Source organism: Oculina patagonica, chromosome 8 (assembly GCF_052425735.1).
Source record: "Oculina patagonica isolate OP01 chromosome 8, crgOcupat, whole genome shotgun sequence".
NCBI classification, from domain to species: Eukaryota; Metazoa; Cnidaria; class Anthozoa; order Scleractinia; family Oculinidae; genus Oculina; species Oculina patagonica.
The window spans coordinates 30,884,146-30,902,284 of record NC_135765.1 but is presented as its reverse complement, the minus strand read 5'-3'; the positions used below and the strand labels follow the sequence as shown (position 1 = coordinate 30,902,284).

The 18,139-nt window shown below is 39.4% G+C and overlaps 2 protein-coding genes across 2 annotated transcripts; both read left to right on the top strand.

The window, feature by feature from the left end:
* The first annotated feature begins 2,450 nt into the window (after nt 1–2,450).
* Nucleotides 2,451–6,486, top strand: LOC144662375 (uncharacterized). Its single transcript, XM_078523169.1, has 5 exons — nt 2,451–2,750; nt 3,102–3,230; nt 3,965–4,108; nt 5,781–5,954; nt 6,357–6,486. The coding sequence occupies exons 1-4, from the start codon at nt 2,609–2,611 to the stop codon at nt 5,927–5,929; spliced, it is 564 nt and encodes a 187-aa protein (XP_078379295.1). The 5' UTR covers nt 2,451–2,608; the 3' UTR covers nt 5,930–5,954; nt 6,357–6,486.
* Nucleotides 6,487–12,184: 5,698 nt separating this feature from the next.
* LOC144663640 (uncharacterized) lies at nt 12,185–16,070 on the top strand. Its single transcript, XM_078524648.1, has 3 exons — nt 12,185–12,483; nt 12,637–12,812; nt 13,438–16,070. The coding sequence occupies exons 1-3, from the start codon at nt 12,247–12,249 to the stop codon at nt 14,237–14,239; spliced, it is 1,215 nt and encodes a 404-aa protein (XP_078380774.1). The 5' UTR covers nt 12,185–12,246; the 3' UTR covers nt 14,240–16,070.
* Nucleotides 16,071–18,139: the final 2,069 nt, after the last annotated feature.

Sequence of the window (18,139 nt, the reverse complement as noted above, 5' to 3'; positions counted from 1 at the left end):
ACTTAAATTCCGACCTAAGCGCCTTAAATGTTTCACAGAAACTGAAGATATTCATCAAGTGTATCAAGGTGTAGTTCTCCAGACTACTTAACGACGATAAAACAGGAGAATTTAACCAAATTTAACTTTATTCAACCAAGCTTGTTCAAAAACAAGATTACGCCATTTAGCGCGAGCTAGCGCCTGCTGTTAATTTAATCCAAATATTCTGGATAAAAGCAGACAAACTACTATTTTTAAAAAAATGTACAACAACTTTTAGTTTGTAACAAGACATGTTTCGATCGTTCAACGATCATCGTCAGTTGTGAATTCGTTTACAATTGCAGTTGAATTTTTACAAGCAATGGCGTAACGTTTCAAACGTGATACATTTTAAAGTTAACATACAGCATTTAAATGCGCGAGACATGGAACAATGCGCGCGATTCTAAATACACGGCAAAGAAATTATACAGTATAAATAACAAAGTAAATTACAATTATTACACAAAATGATGAAAATATATCAACTTAAATTGCACAACACTAATGTATAAGAGAATAACATAATATTAAAACGAAAGAGTTAAGTCAGCATGTTTGAGCTGCTTATTTAACGTTGGGTTTTCCCAGCGGATGTGGACAGCCTCTTTTAAAATTAGTTGCAGTCTATTGGGTGCGGAATCCACAATAGAAAAGCAATTCTTAGATGAAAGCCTACGGCATGCCTCACATTGCTGCAGATGTTGAAAAATGTGCGAGTTCCTGGCCCTACTCAGATGCTCACGAATGCGCGTTGAAAGATGACGGCTAGTTTAGCCGATGTAACAGGCATTACAAAATGCACAAGGAAATTTGTAGACGCAATTTTGATCGGTTAATTTTTTCTTGATATTTTCCAAATATGGTTCTTAATGGAAACGAATGTGCAAACGCTTTGTACAATGCGAATCATAGGGAGTTACACGTTTCAACCCTTATGGGTTTCTGTTAAAATTAGTTCGGCTCGTGGACAGAATAGTTGGATAGTTACGCAAAGTAAGAATATCGTAAGGATTAAATATGAGAAGACAATTTAGATAATTTTACATATAAACTGATCTACAAAAAAGCGCGTTCTTCAAAAGAACAGTATATGTACTTATCACAATTCAATCTGTCTAGACGTATTATTATGCAGACATACATCACAGACATATATTCGGCCCCTTAGCAAAAGAAAGAAAGAAAACCTACAGTACCTGGTTAATACAGCTATTGTTCTTTCTTTAACAAAGAATTTGAAGGGTAGAGCTATTTCATATGCGAATTATTTAATTTGTCTTCCAAGATTAGTTCGACCTTTGTTATTTGGCAATCATAATTTGAAAAGAGCTTTCTGGAAATCATATCTGCCTAATTGCATATAGCCGCTCTTACTTACAAGCCAGTGAGTCTAGTGGCTCTGATTTTCTCAAAGGTAAATTCATCCCATTAGTTATTTTGAAAATACAGCCGAAGGACCACAGAATCGTGCATGCACCGGCCACGCCGCTGAGCTCGGAAGAAACCTCGGTGACACTTGGTAAGACGTTCAAACGGAACGCATGTCGCTGGATTGGACTACTGGACATATTTTCGGACTTGTTTTTTTAAAACCAAAGCAGTTAATGTGCGCTTGCTTTAAATGATTGCGCCCCGCTGTATAGTTTGTGATCAGTTAAGAATTTTTCCAATCTGCCATAGGATAGTTGCGCAAAGTTAGAAAATGATAAGGATTAAATATGAAAAGAAATTTACTAGATTATTATACATATAAACTGATCTACAAAAAAGCGCGTTCTTCAAAAGAACAGTACATGTACTTATCACAATTCAATTGGGCTAGACGTATTGTTATACATACATCACAGACGAATACTTGGTGAATACTTTTTGTTTTAGTAAAAGAAAGAAAAAGACCTACAGTACTGAGGGTAATACAGCTATTGTTTTTTAACAAAGAAGTCGAAGGGAGGAGCTTCTTGCAATGCGAATTATTTGTCTTCCAAGATTAGTACGACCTTTGTTATTTGGCAATCATATTTTGAAAAGAGCTTTCTGCAAAGCATATTTGCCTAATTGCACATAGCCGCTCTTACTTAAAAGCCAGTCAGTTAATCAGTTTGCTTTAGCTTGTGTAGTGGCTCTGATTTCCGCAAAGGTAAGTCCATCCTATTAGTTAGCTTAAAAATGCAGCTGCATCGACAAAAGATTTATTCACCAGCCAAGCTAGTTCGGAGGAAACCACATTACACTTTTGATACGACGCCAAAAACATGAACGCACGCCGCGGGCTTAGCTTGACGAAAGATTACCGACGCATTTGTTTCTAAAACCAAAGCAAGTTTTAGAACGCGCGCTTGCTTTGATCAATTGCCCGCCGTTCTCAAGATTGTAACAAATTAAGTGCTTCAAGTAGGAACTATTGTAACGTAACCATGTGACTCTACCCATCATGATAAAGCCGGTTAATCTGGAAATACTTTGAAAGTGACAGTATTCAGTTAACGTCATCATTAATAAACGCAACGCAAAATATCACGACGCCTTTTCATTTACTCTAGAACTCATTTACTGAAATCATTTTTTTTTCATTTCAGTCAACATGACTTGTATTGACAAGATTATTTTAGCGTTTGTCATTGTCCAAGTGGCAGTGGTTCTCGCCAAACCGTACGAGCCTGAAAATGACGAAGGGCTGAATCAGTTCAGTGACGATATGGACAACTCTGTTTACAAACGAGGAGGTGGGACTCATCTACAATTGCTAACTTTGATATTTAACCGATTAGTAGAAACTCATCCGTGTTCTAGTAGAAATCGATTTTATCCGAAAATCTGATTGGTTCTCCCACTTTTTTCTATTTAACAATTAGACTATGAGCTCAAGTTTGCTATGAGAGAAGAGTCAACGACGCATAGCCGAGTTGACTATATCGCTCAAAGAAAACTTGAGCGAGTATATAGTAAAATTGTTTTAGTAGAAACTCGTAATGAACTGCTATACAGCTAGGCATTACAAAACTATATATTTTGAATACAACATTTTCTATCTTTGTTTTAGCCTTATATCCATTTTGTTGTGTTTCTGTCAACAGGCAGTTGCTCCGCAGAGCCTCAAGATCGTATAAACTGTGGCTATGGAGGAATAACGGACCAGCAATGTAGAGGCGAAGGATGCTGTTGGGATAGCAGCGTTAGTGGTGTTCCTTGGTGTTTTAACAAAGGTTGGTCTCGTTTTTTTTGTAAGATACACCTAATTGAAATAACTTTCTTTTCACCCCAAGCCACCCCATAAAATTGAAAAAATAACTCCTGCACGCTTAACAATGTTATGGTTTTAATAAAGTTGAAAAAATTCAATTTTTTAAATACAGTGAAAACATATCAATTCCTAGAATTAGGATTTGAGAAACGATAATCCAAAAAACCTTATCTTAAAACTAGGTTCCTTTTTTTATTACCACCAACATTCACAGGGGGTCCATGTTACATTTGCAGAATTATACTATGAGGAAAAAGTTGAAGTCTAGTTAAAATATATAGTTGTTCTGTCTGCCTTGAGAATTATTATCACAATTCGGGAAGGTAGTTTGCCTAGTAGATTTATTTATTTATTTATTATTTACCAATAATAATAATAACAATAATACCAAGACCAATAACAAAAGCAATAAAAATAATAATATTGATGATGATGATGATGATGATGATACAATACAATACAACAATACAATACAATACAATGTTTAATGTGGTCATTACACTTAGCTATGGTTTCGATGCGTCCCGCAGATATGGTGATGATAAAATGCAAAGCAATAGATGTTGTAGAAGTATTGTACCTCCATTTTATTATAATTCTACCTTTGCCTTTTTCACGACTCGTGCTACAATTTAGTAGCACCAGTACTATCTCCATTTCGTTGCATATTGTGTTATACAATATTCTCTATTTCAGTCACCACACCTCCAGAAAGCTGCTCCATAGCGCCTGTAAACCGTAAAAACTGTGGCTTTGGAGGAATAACCAAAAATCAATGTGAAGGCAAAGGATGCTGTTGGGACAACAGCGTTACTGGTGTTCCTTGGTGTTTTGAGTCAGGTTTGTCTCATCTCTTTGATATATAATCAACGGTTTACTGAAAAACTTCAGTAGAGATATTAAAACTAAAGTTGCCCGACGTTTCGATGTAAAGCCTGGTTTTCACTAGCGACGCAAGCATAAGCACAAACACAAGCGCAAGCATAAGCAGTTTGTGCCAAGTGAAAACGAACGTCGACATAAGCACAAGCGCATTAGTATAAAGGTCGGCACACACTAGGCGACACGTCGCTGCAACACGTCGCGGCGACATGTTGCTGCGACATGTCGCCTTGTGTGACATGGTGCATTTTTGCGACAAACAAGTCGCTGCGACAGAATTTTGTCGCTGCGATGTGTCGCACGAATTCAAACCAGTTTGAATTCGTGCGACACATCGCAGCGACAAAATGAGCGATAGCAGCGTTGTCGCAGCGTGTGTACACGTCTGCGACAAATCACTGCGACAAAATATTAATTAACCAATGAGAGACCGTCATGTATATTTTCGCCATATAGAATTGGAGAACTATTTCGCATTCCCACTCTTCCAAATTCACCGTTTATGCACCGAACAAACGCCTTGTCGCAGCGACTTGTTTTGAAGCAGTACACACGGAGCAACTTGTCGCAGCGACCTGCTGTCGCTGCGACTTGTCGCCTAGTGTGTCCCGACCTTAAGAATACAATGTTTACAAGTTAGAAGGCTTCGTTCTCTCGGCAAATATTGCGTCAAATACTCTCAGGCGTCGAGTGTTCTTGTCTCCTCTACTCTTGTGACGAAGAAAGCGAAAGCGACTACAAAAAACGAGGAAAACGAAACATTTGGGGTTATAGATATTTTTAAAGAGAGCATTCATCTCCATTTCTTTCGCTCCTCGAGTCCACGCTTGTGCCTTTTTGTTTTTTTGTCTACACTCCCCCCCGAACAGCCTCGGAAAACGTTTATCAAAATCAACCGTGGCCTCTGCGACTTTGTTCAAATGCTGGAACGAGTGCTTTAATTGGCTAGACACGGCCAGACGTAAACATTTTTCTTGTGCTTGTGCGATGTTTCGTTTTCACACGAACGCAAGCACAAGCGCAAGCACTAGAAAAGGAAAAAATTTTGTTCCTTGTGCTTGTGCTTATGCTTGCGTCAAGGCCGTTTTCATTATGAAATAAGAGCCGTTATGCTTGCGCTTGTGCTTGCGTCGCTAGTGAAAACCAGGCTTAACTAACATCATTATCAAGGTAAAGTGTTGTATCGTGGTGTGAATATAAATTAGTTTGTGGAAAATAGTATAATAGACATTTGCTGCACGGCGGTTATGTTAATAGTTTCACGCGGATGGAGTCACTTTGCACGTTTAAAGTTGGCTTTAGGTCTCAACTATCAGTTAACCCCATCCACACTGTAATGCATATAAATCAGGGGGGATAGAAACGAGATCTGGGACCGAGTAGCGATGCTCTCACAACTTGCAACGCGATCAATTCACGATGTGATCAGCGGATTTTGGACGATGGCGAAACAGACAATCTTTTCCCGCGAAATGGAAGCTATGACAATTACGACTACCATGCCGTGGAATCACTTATTATAAAGGGGTTTAATTCTTTTAAATCGTCGTGTAGTTATAACAACGCAGAATATTGTGATGACGTGCTACTTTTTAGTGCTGAAATTGAAATAATTTTTTTCTACCCAAAGCCGACTGCGGCAGTGGCTGCGCTCGGAGAGGTATTTGTGTTTACCGGACGTGTCGAGCGTCCTGCATGTTATTCGAGAGCCACTCTGAGAAGTACGACAACAAGTGTTCGGGAGCGGACAAGTGCTGTCAGGGCTTTCTGTATGGGTAACACAGGATATCATGGTGGCTGGTGGGTAAGTACAGAAACGGTAACTGGTGATAAATAGTTGCAGTAGTCAATTGCTTTTGGAATAAACACTGTTGATTATATTTCTTGGAAGCAATTGAAGTATAATTTAAATAAAGAACATACGAAAATAACAATATCAGTTACAGTGATCCAAGGAGTATGGCGCTTGCTGTAGCAAACCTTCCGAGAAGCACTGAGCCATTTGTAACTAGCCACAGCAATTGAGTTTTCCCCGAGTGTTGCCCATAAGAGACGTTTTTTTTAATAAAAATGCAGGGGAGGACCAACCCTTTATTTGGAAAAAATACCAAAAATTTCCAGTCCTCCACACCCCCCCCCCCCTCCCAAGAAAAAACCTGCCTTCCCTAAATTAATCAAACTTGTTATTTTCTTTTTGTTTCTACAGCAAATGGGATAATTGATGTGGCCGATCAACAGAAAGCAGTGAATATTGCCGCACAGCAGTGCGAGGTAGTTTAGTACAACTTTGTGTGTATCACAAGACAAAGTGAAAAATAAAAGCAATATTGCCATAATAGAGTGTGTCAAATATTTCATTAGGTATATCAGCTTGGAAAAATTAAATGAGGTTCTAATGGTTCTGGGTTGTCAGCAAAAAACAGGTCGGCTCTCACTTCGTTTAGATTTCGCTCGTTTAGCTGTTGGTTAAAATTAGTTTGGCTCGTGGACAGAACAGCGCTTTAAGTGCGCATTGATCACGTTCAAACTATAGTGTCGAAACGTTACAGTTTGTTTTTTAGCTGGAAAAAGAATATAAGTGAACTTGAGGAGTATGAGCCCAAGCCTTATTCTCGTTACACGTTGCTTTTCACATAGAAACGGTGTTTACTTTCCTCAACATTAAAGAGTCTGCTTCAGTTACAACATCGTTCGGCTCAACCATGTCAGCAAATCGTCTAGTATTCCGGTTTCTCTCGTGCAACAAATTAAGAGATTAAAATAAAGCTGTTTGACATCAATCGTTTTTCTAATAATAATAATAATAATAATAATAATAATAATAATAATAATAAAAAAATAATTTGCTAATTTATATAGCGCATATTTCCATATTCTGATCAATAGCGCTTTACATATTTAAGAGAAAATTAAAAATTACATCACCATGAAAATAAAATAAAGTTATAAATTATAAAAATACTTCTTAAAAAGAAAAGTTTTAAGTCGAGATTTAAAACAGTCAAGTAATGATGCTTGACGAAGCTCAACAGGTAGGCCATTCCAGAGTTTCGGAGCTGCTACTGAAAATGATCTAGCTCCCAATGTTGACAGCATCTTTCCCTTGGGATGGACCATCGCGTTTTAGTTTCTTTCCCCATATGGCCAGTTTGCGTTTGCAGAAACAATTCATAATCCTCCTTTTCCCCACACCAACACATCAACCTTGTTCCCAGGGTCTAATCCGCTTGACGCGCCGAGACCGCCATTTTGAAAACTCGTCGCCGTGGAGACCTTGGGGACGAGGTTGCCAACACATCTACTCCGTCACTGAGGACAACGGAAACTTCTGGCGAAGGTAGGGTGCTGCTCAAAACCAGCCGTGTTTTGGGTGGGGTGAGGTGGGAGGAGGGAGGGAGGTCCAAAAGCCACTCTAAATACAGTGTAGAACGCAGAGAGTGTCTAAGAGCCACGTTACTCAGTCTATGCGGATGGTGCTCTTACCACTGTGCCATCCTTGCTGTTTTTGCCCAATACCCTTTACCTACCCGGGCCTAATATTACCCTAATGAACCACAAAGGATTGAATTTTCATCGATCGATTTCTCATTCAATGTGAATGAAAATGACAAATTATGCATGACACGTGTAATCGCCTATAAAATTTGGCGTCACGACAAAGCAATTAAATCCCTGCGTCGCACTTGGTGCACGCGACATAGCGTTCCCTAGCCTGCTTCTCAGACGGTCCAGGTCGCTCGCGGCCACGATCGAGAGAGTGCATGGCCGCGAGCGACCTGGACCGTCTGAATCAGGTTAAGCGTTCCCTGGTTCTCTTTATTTTTTGTCGTTTGGGCATTATATCTGAGTTCAAGTGATCATGAAGAACTCTAATGTTCGTTTAGATGAGGGAACAGGCTACAATCTACAACCATCTTGTAACGGTGTAAAATTATATATTAATATCTAGTGTAACCTTCTCCAATCCAGCTTGCTACTTTTTCTATTCTGTTATTTTTTTTTTCTGAAATTTGAGTTCTACGTTTCGATCCGTCGCCAAGGTATGTGGACAAAATTTATACTTCGTTCGGACAGAAACGCTTTAATCAACTTATTTATAGTATAAATCACGTGAAACATCCAAGATATTCATTAAAGATCACACGGCAGTGTTCTGCTCAGGAGCCCAGCAAAAGGGGATAACCAAATTATTGACGCAATATTCTAAGAAAGAAAGTGTGGCCCACTGGAATGGTATCAAAGTTGGTGACATTAAATTAAACTTTGAAAAAATCAAAAAAAGGGGTAGTTTATAATTCGGTTCTCTTTTCCGGAATTATAGAATATTTATTTAAACTTGTTCTGCAAGAAGCCCAGGGTTGTGTGTCGTGTCTAGACTTTGGTAGATTGTGCTAGCATAACTTTTGGCATAATTGGAGCAAAAAAGCATAATTTTTTAAACGAGCACTGCCACGGCATAATTAGCAAACTTTAGCACTTTTTGGAGCATAAATTCATAAAATTTAGTAAATATGGTGTATTTTCTACAGAAATAAACTAAATTTAGGTAGTATGTTCTTGCAATGCGTGTTTTAGGCATTGCAAGAACATTTACAAACGGTTCAAACAGCTAATTTGGTCAGCTGACGGCCGAGACACACTGCCATAAAACACAAATAATTTTACAACAACAGTTTTTTTGAAAAACATCATAATTTGGTGTCGTTATTGCGCGCCTCTTTGTACAGAATCTACGTCATTTTGTGAGCATAATTTCGGAAATCAGGAACATAATTTGGGAATTCTGGCATAATTTTGGCATAATTTGGCAGCACTGCTAGTAGCATAATATGCCACTTTTAGGAGCACAATCTACCAAAGCCTAGTCGTGTCCGTAGTTTCAGTTTCGCTTCAGTGAACACGCAAGGATACGTGCGTGACCAGGAAAGCATTAAATAACAACTACTGTAGCCCTAAGTACTTCATGTAATAGAACACAACCTATACCCAAATATAAACGAACAGCACCCCCTATAGTAGACCCCTACACACCCATGTAAACCCCTATACAACCATATTTACCCCTATATAGCCATACAAACCCCTGTATAGCCATGTAAACCCTATACAGCCAGGTAAACCCCTATACAACCATGTAAACCCCTATACAACCATGTATACCCCTGTACAACCATGTAAACCCCTATACAGCCATGTAAACCCCTATACAGCCATGTAAACCCCTATACAGCCATGTAAACCCCTATACAACCATGTATACCCCTGTACAACCATGTAAACCCCTATACAGCCATGTAAACCCCTATACAGCCATGTAAACCCCTATACAGCCATGTAAACCCCTATACAACCATGTATACCCCTGTACAACCATGTAAACCCCTATACAGCCATGTAAACCCCTATACAGCCATGTAAACCCCTATACAGCCATGTAAACCCCTATACAGCCATGTAAACCCCTATACAGCCATGTAAACCCTGTACAACCATGTATACCCCTATACAGCCATGTAGACCCCTATACAGCCATGTATAACCCTATACAGCCATGTAAACCCCTATACAGCCATGTAAACCCTGTACAACCATGTATACCCCTATACAGCCATGTAGACCCCTATACAGCCATGTATAACCCTATACAGCCATGTAAACCCCTATACAGCCATGTACACCCCTATACAGCCAAGTGAACCCCTATACAACGCTGTAAACCCTTATACAGCCATGTAAACCCCTATACAGCCATGTAAACCCCATGTAAACCCCTATACAGCCATGTGAACCCCTATACAACCCTGTAAACCCTTATACAGCCATGTAAACCCCTATACAACCATGTATACCCCTATAGAACCATGTGAACCCCTATACCACCCTGTAAACCCCTGTACAGCCATGTAAACCCCTATACAACCATGTATACCCCTATACAACCATGTATACCCCTATACAACCATGTATACCCCTATACAACGATGTATACCCCTTTACAACCTTGTATACCCCTATACAGCCATGTAAACCCCTATACAACCATGTATACCCCTGTACAGCCATGTAAACCCTTATACTGCCATGTATACCCCTATACAACCATGTAAACCCCTATGCAGCCATGTTAAACCCTATACAACCCTGTAAACCCCTGTACAGCCATGTAAACCCCTATACAACCATGTATACCCCTATACAACCTGGTATACCCCTATACAACCATGTATACCCCTATACAACCATGTAAACCCCTATACAACCTTGTATACCCCTATACAACCATGTATACCCCTATACAACCATGTAAACCCCTATACAGCCATGTATACCCCTATACAACCGTGTATACCCCTATACAACCATGTATACCCCTATACAACCATGTAAACCCCTATACAACCATGTATACCCCTATACAACCATGTATACCCCTATACAACCATGTATACCCCTATACAACCATGTATACCCCTATACAACCCTGTATACCCCTATACAGCCATGTATACCCCTATACAACCTTGTATACCCCTATACAACCATGTATACCCCTATACAACCATGTAAACCCCTATACAGCCATATAAACCCTAATACAACCATATAAACCCTAATACAACCATATAAACCCTAATACAACCATGTATACCCCTATACAACCATGTATACCCCTATACAACCATGTATACCCCTATACAACCATGTATACCCCTATACAGCCATGTTAACCCTTATACAACCTTGTATACCCCGATATAGCCCTGTAAAACCCTATACACCTCTATACAGCACTATACACCCCTATACAGCATTATACATCCCTATACAGCACTTTACACCCCTATACAGCACTATACAGCTCTATACACCCCTATACAGCACTATACACCCCTATACAGTACTATACAAACCTATACAGCACTATACATCCCTATACACCTCTATACATCCCTATATATCCCCATACAGCAATATACACCCCTATACAGTACTATACAAACCTATACAGCTCTATACACCTCTATACAGCACTATACACCCCTATACAGTACTATACAAACCTATACAGTACTATACAAAACTATACAGTACTATACACCTCTATACATCCCTGTATATCCCCATACAGCAATATACACCCCTATACAGTACTATACAAACCTATACAGCTCTATACACCCCTATACAGCACTATACACCCCTATACAGTACTATACACCCCTATACAGTACTATACAAACCTATACAGTACTATACACCTCTATACAGCACTATACATCCCTGTATATCCCCATACAGCAATATACACCCCTATACAGCACTATACACCCCTATACAGCACTATACACCCCTATACAGCACTATACACCTCCATACAACACTAAACACCTCTATACAGTACTATACACCTCCATACAACACTAAACACCTCTATACACCCCTATACAGCACTATACACCCCTATACAGTACTATACAAACCCATACAGCACTATACACCCCTATACAGCACTATACACCCCTATACAGTACTATACACCCCTATACAGCACTATACACCCCTATACAGTACTATACAAACCTATACAGCACTATACACCCCTATACAGCACTATACACCCCTATACAGTACTATACAAACCTATACAGCACTATACACCCCTATACAGCACTATACACCCCTATACAGCACTATACACCCCTATACAGCACTATACACCCCTATACAGCACTATACACCCCTATACAGTACTATACACCCCTATACAGCACTATACACCCCTATACAGCTCTATACAACACTAAACACCTCTATACAGCACTATACACCTCCATACAACAGTATACACCTCTATACAGCACTATACACCCCTATACAGCTCTATACACCCATATAAGCACTATACACCTCTATACAGCACTATACACCCCTATACAGCACTATACACCCCTATACAGTACTATACAAACCTATACAGCACTATACACCCCTATACAGCACTATACACCCCTATACAGCACTATACACCCCTTTTAGCGAATATTATGCCAAGAAATAAATTGAATGTTATATCTTTTTGTTAATATATAGATGCAATGGTGTTCCTGTGTGACTTCCACAGGGAACAGGCTTGGCTGCGTTGGCTAGGAAATCAACAACATGGTGTCCATATGCACAAAGAAGAAATACTTTCACAATTAAGAAAAATTGCTTCGTCTGAAACAGAGGAAAGTTTAAAAGAAGCTATCGAGGACTTAAAGAAGGGTGACGTATGGAAAAACAACCCAAAATTGCAAGCGTGGTTTACAAAGACGTGGCTACCAGAAACTAAGGTACCGAAAGAATTTACACCCATTTATAAATTTACAAAGCACTTTATAGGTTTTTTTTTTCATTGGAACATTTGCACCTATTTATTTGTTCAAAATATCGACGCTGATTGCCCTAGTACAGTAAAACAACTTTCCCTTTTTGTTTCTCTTTAGAGGTGGGTATGGCTCTTCAGAAAAGATCGCATAAATGTGAAGGTGAATACCAACAATGGCATAGAGCGTAAAAACAAATCTTTCAAGTACGAATTCCTTGAGGGGAACAGAGAGATGAAGTTAAGCGGTCTTCTTGCCATTCTTGTGACACAGTTCCTTCCACAGTCCTTCAAAAAGTAGGTTCATGACCAAGATGACAAATGCCATATTTTATTTTACCCTAAAAGTAGATATGCTACTTGAAAATATCATATAAAGCCTCCTACTACTATGAATAAACGTAATTGTATAAAGGTATACAACTTACTATAAAGATTGGCGAAAATAAGCCACGACATTTCGAACTCATCTTGATTTTATTATCAAGTAGATAAAAATAACGGTTGAGTTTTAGTTCAAATGCAAATAGAGGCGATAGAGTATGTAAGAATAAAAAATATTTCGCGGTCATTAGCGTTCTAAGTGTCAGTGCGTGCTGTATTTAACTAAATAAATACTTTCGCACGTATTGATTCGACTGCTTGTTTAGTGCTGGTCTTCTTTCACGAATTAGAAGCATTTCTTTAACTAAACAATACACGATGACCGCGAAACATTTTTTTAATATTCTAACATACGTCGTGGCTTATTTTTGCTATTTTTTTATATATCGAAATGTTCTGTATAAAGGTAACCCATTAAGAAATCGTAATGGGTGACAAGTCAAGGACGATAATGATGATGATGATCAACATGTGTTATGACGTTACTTAACAATCGGTTTATAAGTTTTTATTGACAATGTTTTTTTAAATCCCATAGGTATGAGGAACTTAACATTAGATCTTCGAGTTCATATCGCCTATACAACACAAATGTGCCTGTGTGGTTAAGAGACAGACCGCGAGAGTTTGTTGCACATTGTATGGGTAGACTTTCCAATGCTATGGAAACACCTGTTGAAGATATACAGGTGGTAGGCGGAGGCAAGTTTAAAGTTAAAAGCCAGACAGATCCGAAGGAGTATACCCTCAACTTCTCAAATGAAGTTTTCCCATCTTGTGAATGCGAGGACTGGAAGAAGAATCATTGGCCCTGCAAACACTTTATGGCAATCTTCATAAATTTTGAAGAATGGGGGTGGTACTCGTTGCCAGCTGTATACCGGGAAAATCCCTACTTTTCCCTCGATCCAAGCATCGTTGAAGCAGGGCTAGCTCAAGAAAGTTACACGATTGCAGAATCTAAAAAATCGGCTTCTTTAAACCCGCAAAATATGGAAGATGAAACCTTAGAAGAGGAGCAACTTTCTCTGAGCAAAAATTTTAAAGAGTCGGCGATGACATGTCGAGAATATTTGAACCAAATTAAAGACTTAACTTATCTGTGTGAAAATCATCAAATACTTGAAGAAATAGGTCAACTACTTAATAACATTCTTGTTGATTTTCGGAAAAAACTTGAGACTGAGGATGGGATTCTACTGGAAAAAAGAGTAGCTAAACGAGGACAAAGCTTAACACGACCATCCACTCCAACAAGCAGATTGTATTCCGAGATCCCCAGCAGAAACAAACGCAAACGAAAAACAAACCGAAACGGTAAATCTCAGAAAAAGGCATAAAAGAAAGACAAGGCGTGACATGTACAGAAGCATGATACTAACGAGAACTTATTTACTACGAACGCGTTTTGAGCTATTTAGTTATTTAAGGTATGCGCACATTAACTTTCGAACAGTAAAATTGTGGCCTATTATACATTTTTAAAAGCACATTACTGAATTAGTCTTTTGAGCTCACGATCGCCACTTTGAACGCTACTTAGACATGACGATCTGTGATTCCCCCTTAAACTTGGAATTTCTGAGCTAGTGATCGTTATCTTAAACTGGAAATTTGCTACTTTGCCACTTCGAACTGGCAAAATTGATCTGTGGCGTGAGCAGGCCTTGATTATGAGAACACATTTTTTTACAACAGACCTAAGTTATGGAGGTGGGAGGCGAATGACGAGCGCCGCTAGCACAAGCTTCAACCGGGGTCTAGGGGAATTCTCCCCTGAGATATTTTCAAATATGAGGTGTTTGAAATAGCATTTCTATCCTTCCGAGAGCAGTTTCCACAAAGCAATCTTTGTAAACTGACTTAAATCTTAGGAAAACAATATAATTTACAGAAATAGCACGAGTGCTAATCAGGCTAAACAATCCAACGATAAGGTGACATTGTTACTGTTCTACTTTAGAATATTAAAGTGGCATAAGTATATTATCAAAATTTTATGGTAAGCGTTTAACTTCAATAAGGGTTTGCTAAAGGTCCGAAAATCGGTGATGTCATTTTTTGGTTTTATTTCAAGTTAATTGTTGTATAAATATATTGTTTGTCTTTAACTTCAGTATAAAAATAGTAGATCGGGAAATAAAGGTCCAGTTTTACATCACTGGAGTATGTATTGTGTGTATCTGGCTGTATAGGGGTGTACAGTGCTATATTATAGGGATTTATGAAAAATTAAAACTAGCAATGGTACAATTCGTGAGTTTTGATTGGTATACAGGCAATGGTATATACGTTCTTATTAAAAACTATCAATGGTACAGTGGAACCCCGATATAACGATATGCCAAGGGGGCAGTAAAATTATATCGTTATATCGAGGAATCGTTATATCGGGGTTCCGTCCCATACGTTTTACTATTGCCAGGACATAACATATTCATCGTTATATCGGGAATATCGTTATATCGAAGATCGTTATATCGGGGTTCCACTGTATATTGCAATTCTTGCGTTTTGAATGGCTAACAGGCAATGGTACATAATTGTTTTAATAAAAAAATTAGTCCACTCGCGCTTGTTGGATATGAGATCGTTATAGCTAACTCGGCGCTACATGCATTGGTGGCTATCTACCATCTCATATCCAACGCGCGCTTTTGCAATAATTGTTAAATATACCATTGACCACTCAGCGAAAACAGCTGGGAAGCTCAAATATTGCAGTTTTTTGTTCATTTTTAATAAAACAAGTATTACGCTTGTTGGATATGAGATCGGTATAGCCAACTAAGTGCTATGCGCCTCGTTAGCTATCGTGGAATAATTGTTAAGTAAAGCGTTGTATAGATAGGGATTTCGAATGACGGGGATGATCGAATAGGGGCAAAAATCAGGACCTCAAAAAAAACCCAAGGGCTTCACAAAAACCCAAAAAATCCTGGGCAAACCAATCTCATGCCGAGTTTCGTACCCATTAATTTTTTTTTTTTCAAAAAAGAGGAATGATCTTAATATATAACACAAAGAAAAAACAGTAGAAACACGTTCAGGGTTTGTACTTTATTCGCAGAACTATGCAGTCTATTGTTTTTAATACCCCCAAAAAATCCCTTTTTAAATCAAACCACCCAAAAAATACTTACTCAATTTTCCTACCCCCAATAAATCCCGGAATCGAAAATTCCAACCCCCCCCCCCCAAAAAAAAAAAAAAAAAAATCCCGCCCGGATGCGGTATAGCGCTTTATATGGGTGTATAGTGCTAGATAGGGGTTTATAGTGCGGTATAGGAGTATATAGCGCTGTATAGGGGTGTATAGTGCTATATAGGGGTTTATAGTGCTATATAGGGGTTTATAGTGCGGTATAGGGGTGTATAGAGCTGTATAGGGGTGTATAGTGCTGTATAGGGGTTTATAGTGCGGTATAGGGGTGTATAGAGCTGTATAGGGGTGTATAGTGCTGTATAGGGGTTTATAGTGCGGTATAGGAGTGTATAGAGCTGTATAGGGGTGTATAGTGCTATATAGGGGTTTATAGTGCGGTATAGGAGTGTATAGAGCTGTATAGGGGTGTATAGGGGTTTAAGGTGCTGTATAGGGGTGTATAGTGCTGTATGGGGGTGTATAGTGCTGTATAGGGGTGTATAATGGTGTATAAGGATGTATAGAGCTGTGTAGGGGTGTATAGTGCTGTATGGGGGTGTATAGAGCTGTGTATGGGGTGTATAGTGCTGTATAGGGGCGTATATTGCTGTATAGGGGCGTATAGTGCTGTATAGGGGTTTAAAGAGCTTTATAGGGGTGTATAAAGCTTTAAAGGGGTTTATAATGATGTATAAGGGTATATAGGGGTCTACCTGCTTGTATAGGGGTGTACATGGTTGTATAGAGGTTTACATGGCTGTATAGGGGTTTACATGGCTGTATAGGGTTGTACGTGGTTGTATAGGGGTTTACATGGCTGTATAGGGGTCTATATGGCTGTATATAGGGGTGTATATGGTTGTATAATGGTCTACATGGTTGTATAGGGGTTCACATGGCCGTATAGGGGTTTACATGGCTGTATAGGGGTTCACATGGCTGTATAGGGTTGTACATGGTTGTATAGGAGTTCACATGGCTGTATAGGGGTGTACATGGTTGTATAGGGGTTTACATGGCTGTATAGGGTTGTACGTGGTTGTATAGGGTTGTACGTGGTTGTATAGGGGTTTACATAGCTGTATAGGGGTCTATATGGCTGTATATAGGGGTGTACATGGTTGTATAATGGTCTACATGGTTGTATAGGGGTTCACATGGCCGTATAGGGGTTTACATGGCTGTATAGGGGTTCGCATGGCTGTATAGGGGTGTACATGGTTGTATAGGGGTTTACATGGCTGTATAGGGTTGTACGTGGTTGTATAGGGTTGTACGTGGTTGTATAGGGGTTTACATAGCTGTATAGGGGTCTATATGGCTGTATATAGGGGTGTACATGGTTGTATAATGGTCTACATGGTTGTATAGGGGTTCACATGGCCGTATAGGGGTTTACATGGCTGTATAGGGGTCTATATGGCTGTATATAGGGGTGTATATGGTTGTATAATGGTCTACATGGTTGTATAGGGATTCACATGGCCGTATAGGGGTTTACATGGCTGTATAGGGGTTCGCATGGCTGTATAGGGGTGTACATGGTTGTATAGGGGTTCACATGGCTGTATAGGGTTGTACATGGCTGTATAGGGGTGTACATGGTTGTATAGGGGTTCACATGGCTGTATAGGGTTGTATATGGTTGTATAGGAGTTCACATGGCTGTATAGGGGTGTACATGGTTGTATAGGGGTTTACATGGCTGTATAGGGGTTTACATGGCTGTATAGGGTTGTACGTGGTTGTATAGGGTTGTACGTGGTTGTATAGGGGTCTATATGGCTGTATATAGGGGTGTACATGGTTGTATAATGGTCTACATGGTTGTATAGGGGTTCACATGGCCGTATAGGGGTTTACATGGCTGTATAGGGGTTCACATGGCTGTATAGGGGTGTACATGGTTGCATAGGGGTTCACATGGCTGTATAGGGTTGTACATGGTTGTATAGGAGTTCACATGGCTGTATAGGGGTGTACATGGTTGTATAGGGGTTTACTTGGCTGTATAGGGTTGTACGTGGTTGTATAGGGTTGTACGTGGTTGTATAGGGGTTTACATAGCTGTATAGGGGTCTATATGGCTGTATAT

What these genes read in the sequence shown, in the direction of transcription:
- LOC144663640 (XM_078524648.1), top strand. Translation starts at nt 12,247, where the DNA reads ATGGTGTTCCTGTGTGACTTCCACAGGGAACAGGCTTGGCTGCGTTGG. An exon ending in CGTGGCTACCAGAAACTAAG is followed by an intron (nt 12,484 to 12,636) that starts GTACCGAAAGAA and finishes GTTTCTCTTTAG; the next exon opens with AGGTGGGTATGGCTCTTCAG. An exon ending in CTTCCACAGTCCTTCAAAAA is followed by an intron (nt 12,813 to 13,437) that starts GTAGGTTCATGA and finishes TAAATCCCATAG; the next exon opens with GTATGAGGAACTTAACATTA.
- LOC144662375 (XM_078523169.1), top strand. Translation starts at nt 2,609, where the DNA reads ATGACTTGTATTGACAAGATTATTTTAGCGTTTGTCATTGTCCAAGTG. An exon ending in CTCTGTTTACAAACGAGGAG is followed by an intron (nt 2,751 to 3,101) that starts GTGGGACTCATC and finishes TTCTGTCAACAG; the next exon opens with GCAGTTGCTCCGCAGAGCCT. An exon ending in TCCTTGGTGTTTTGAGTCAG is followed by an intron (nt 4,109 to 5,780) that starts GTTTGTCTCATC and finishes TTCTACCCAAAG; the next exon opens with CCGACTGCGGCAGTGGCTGC.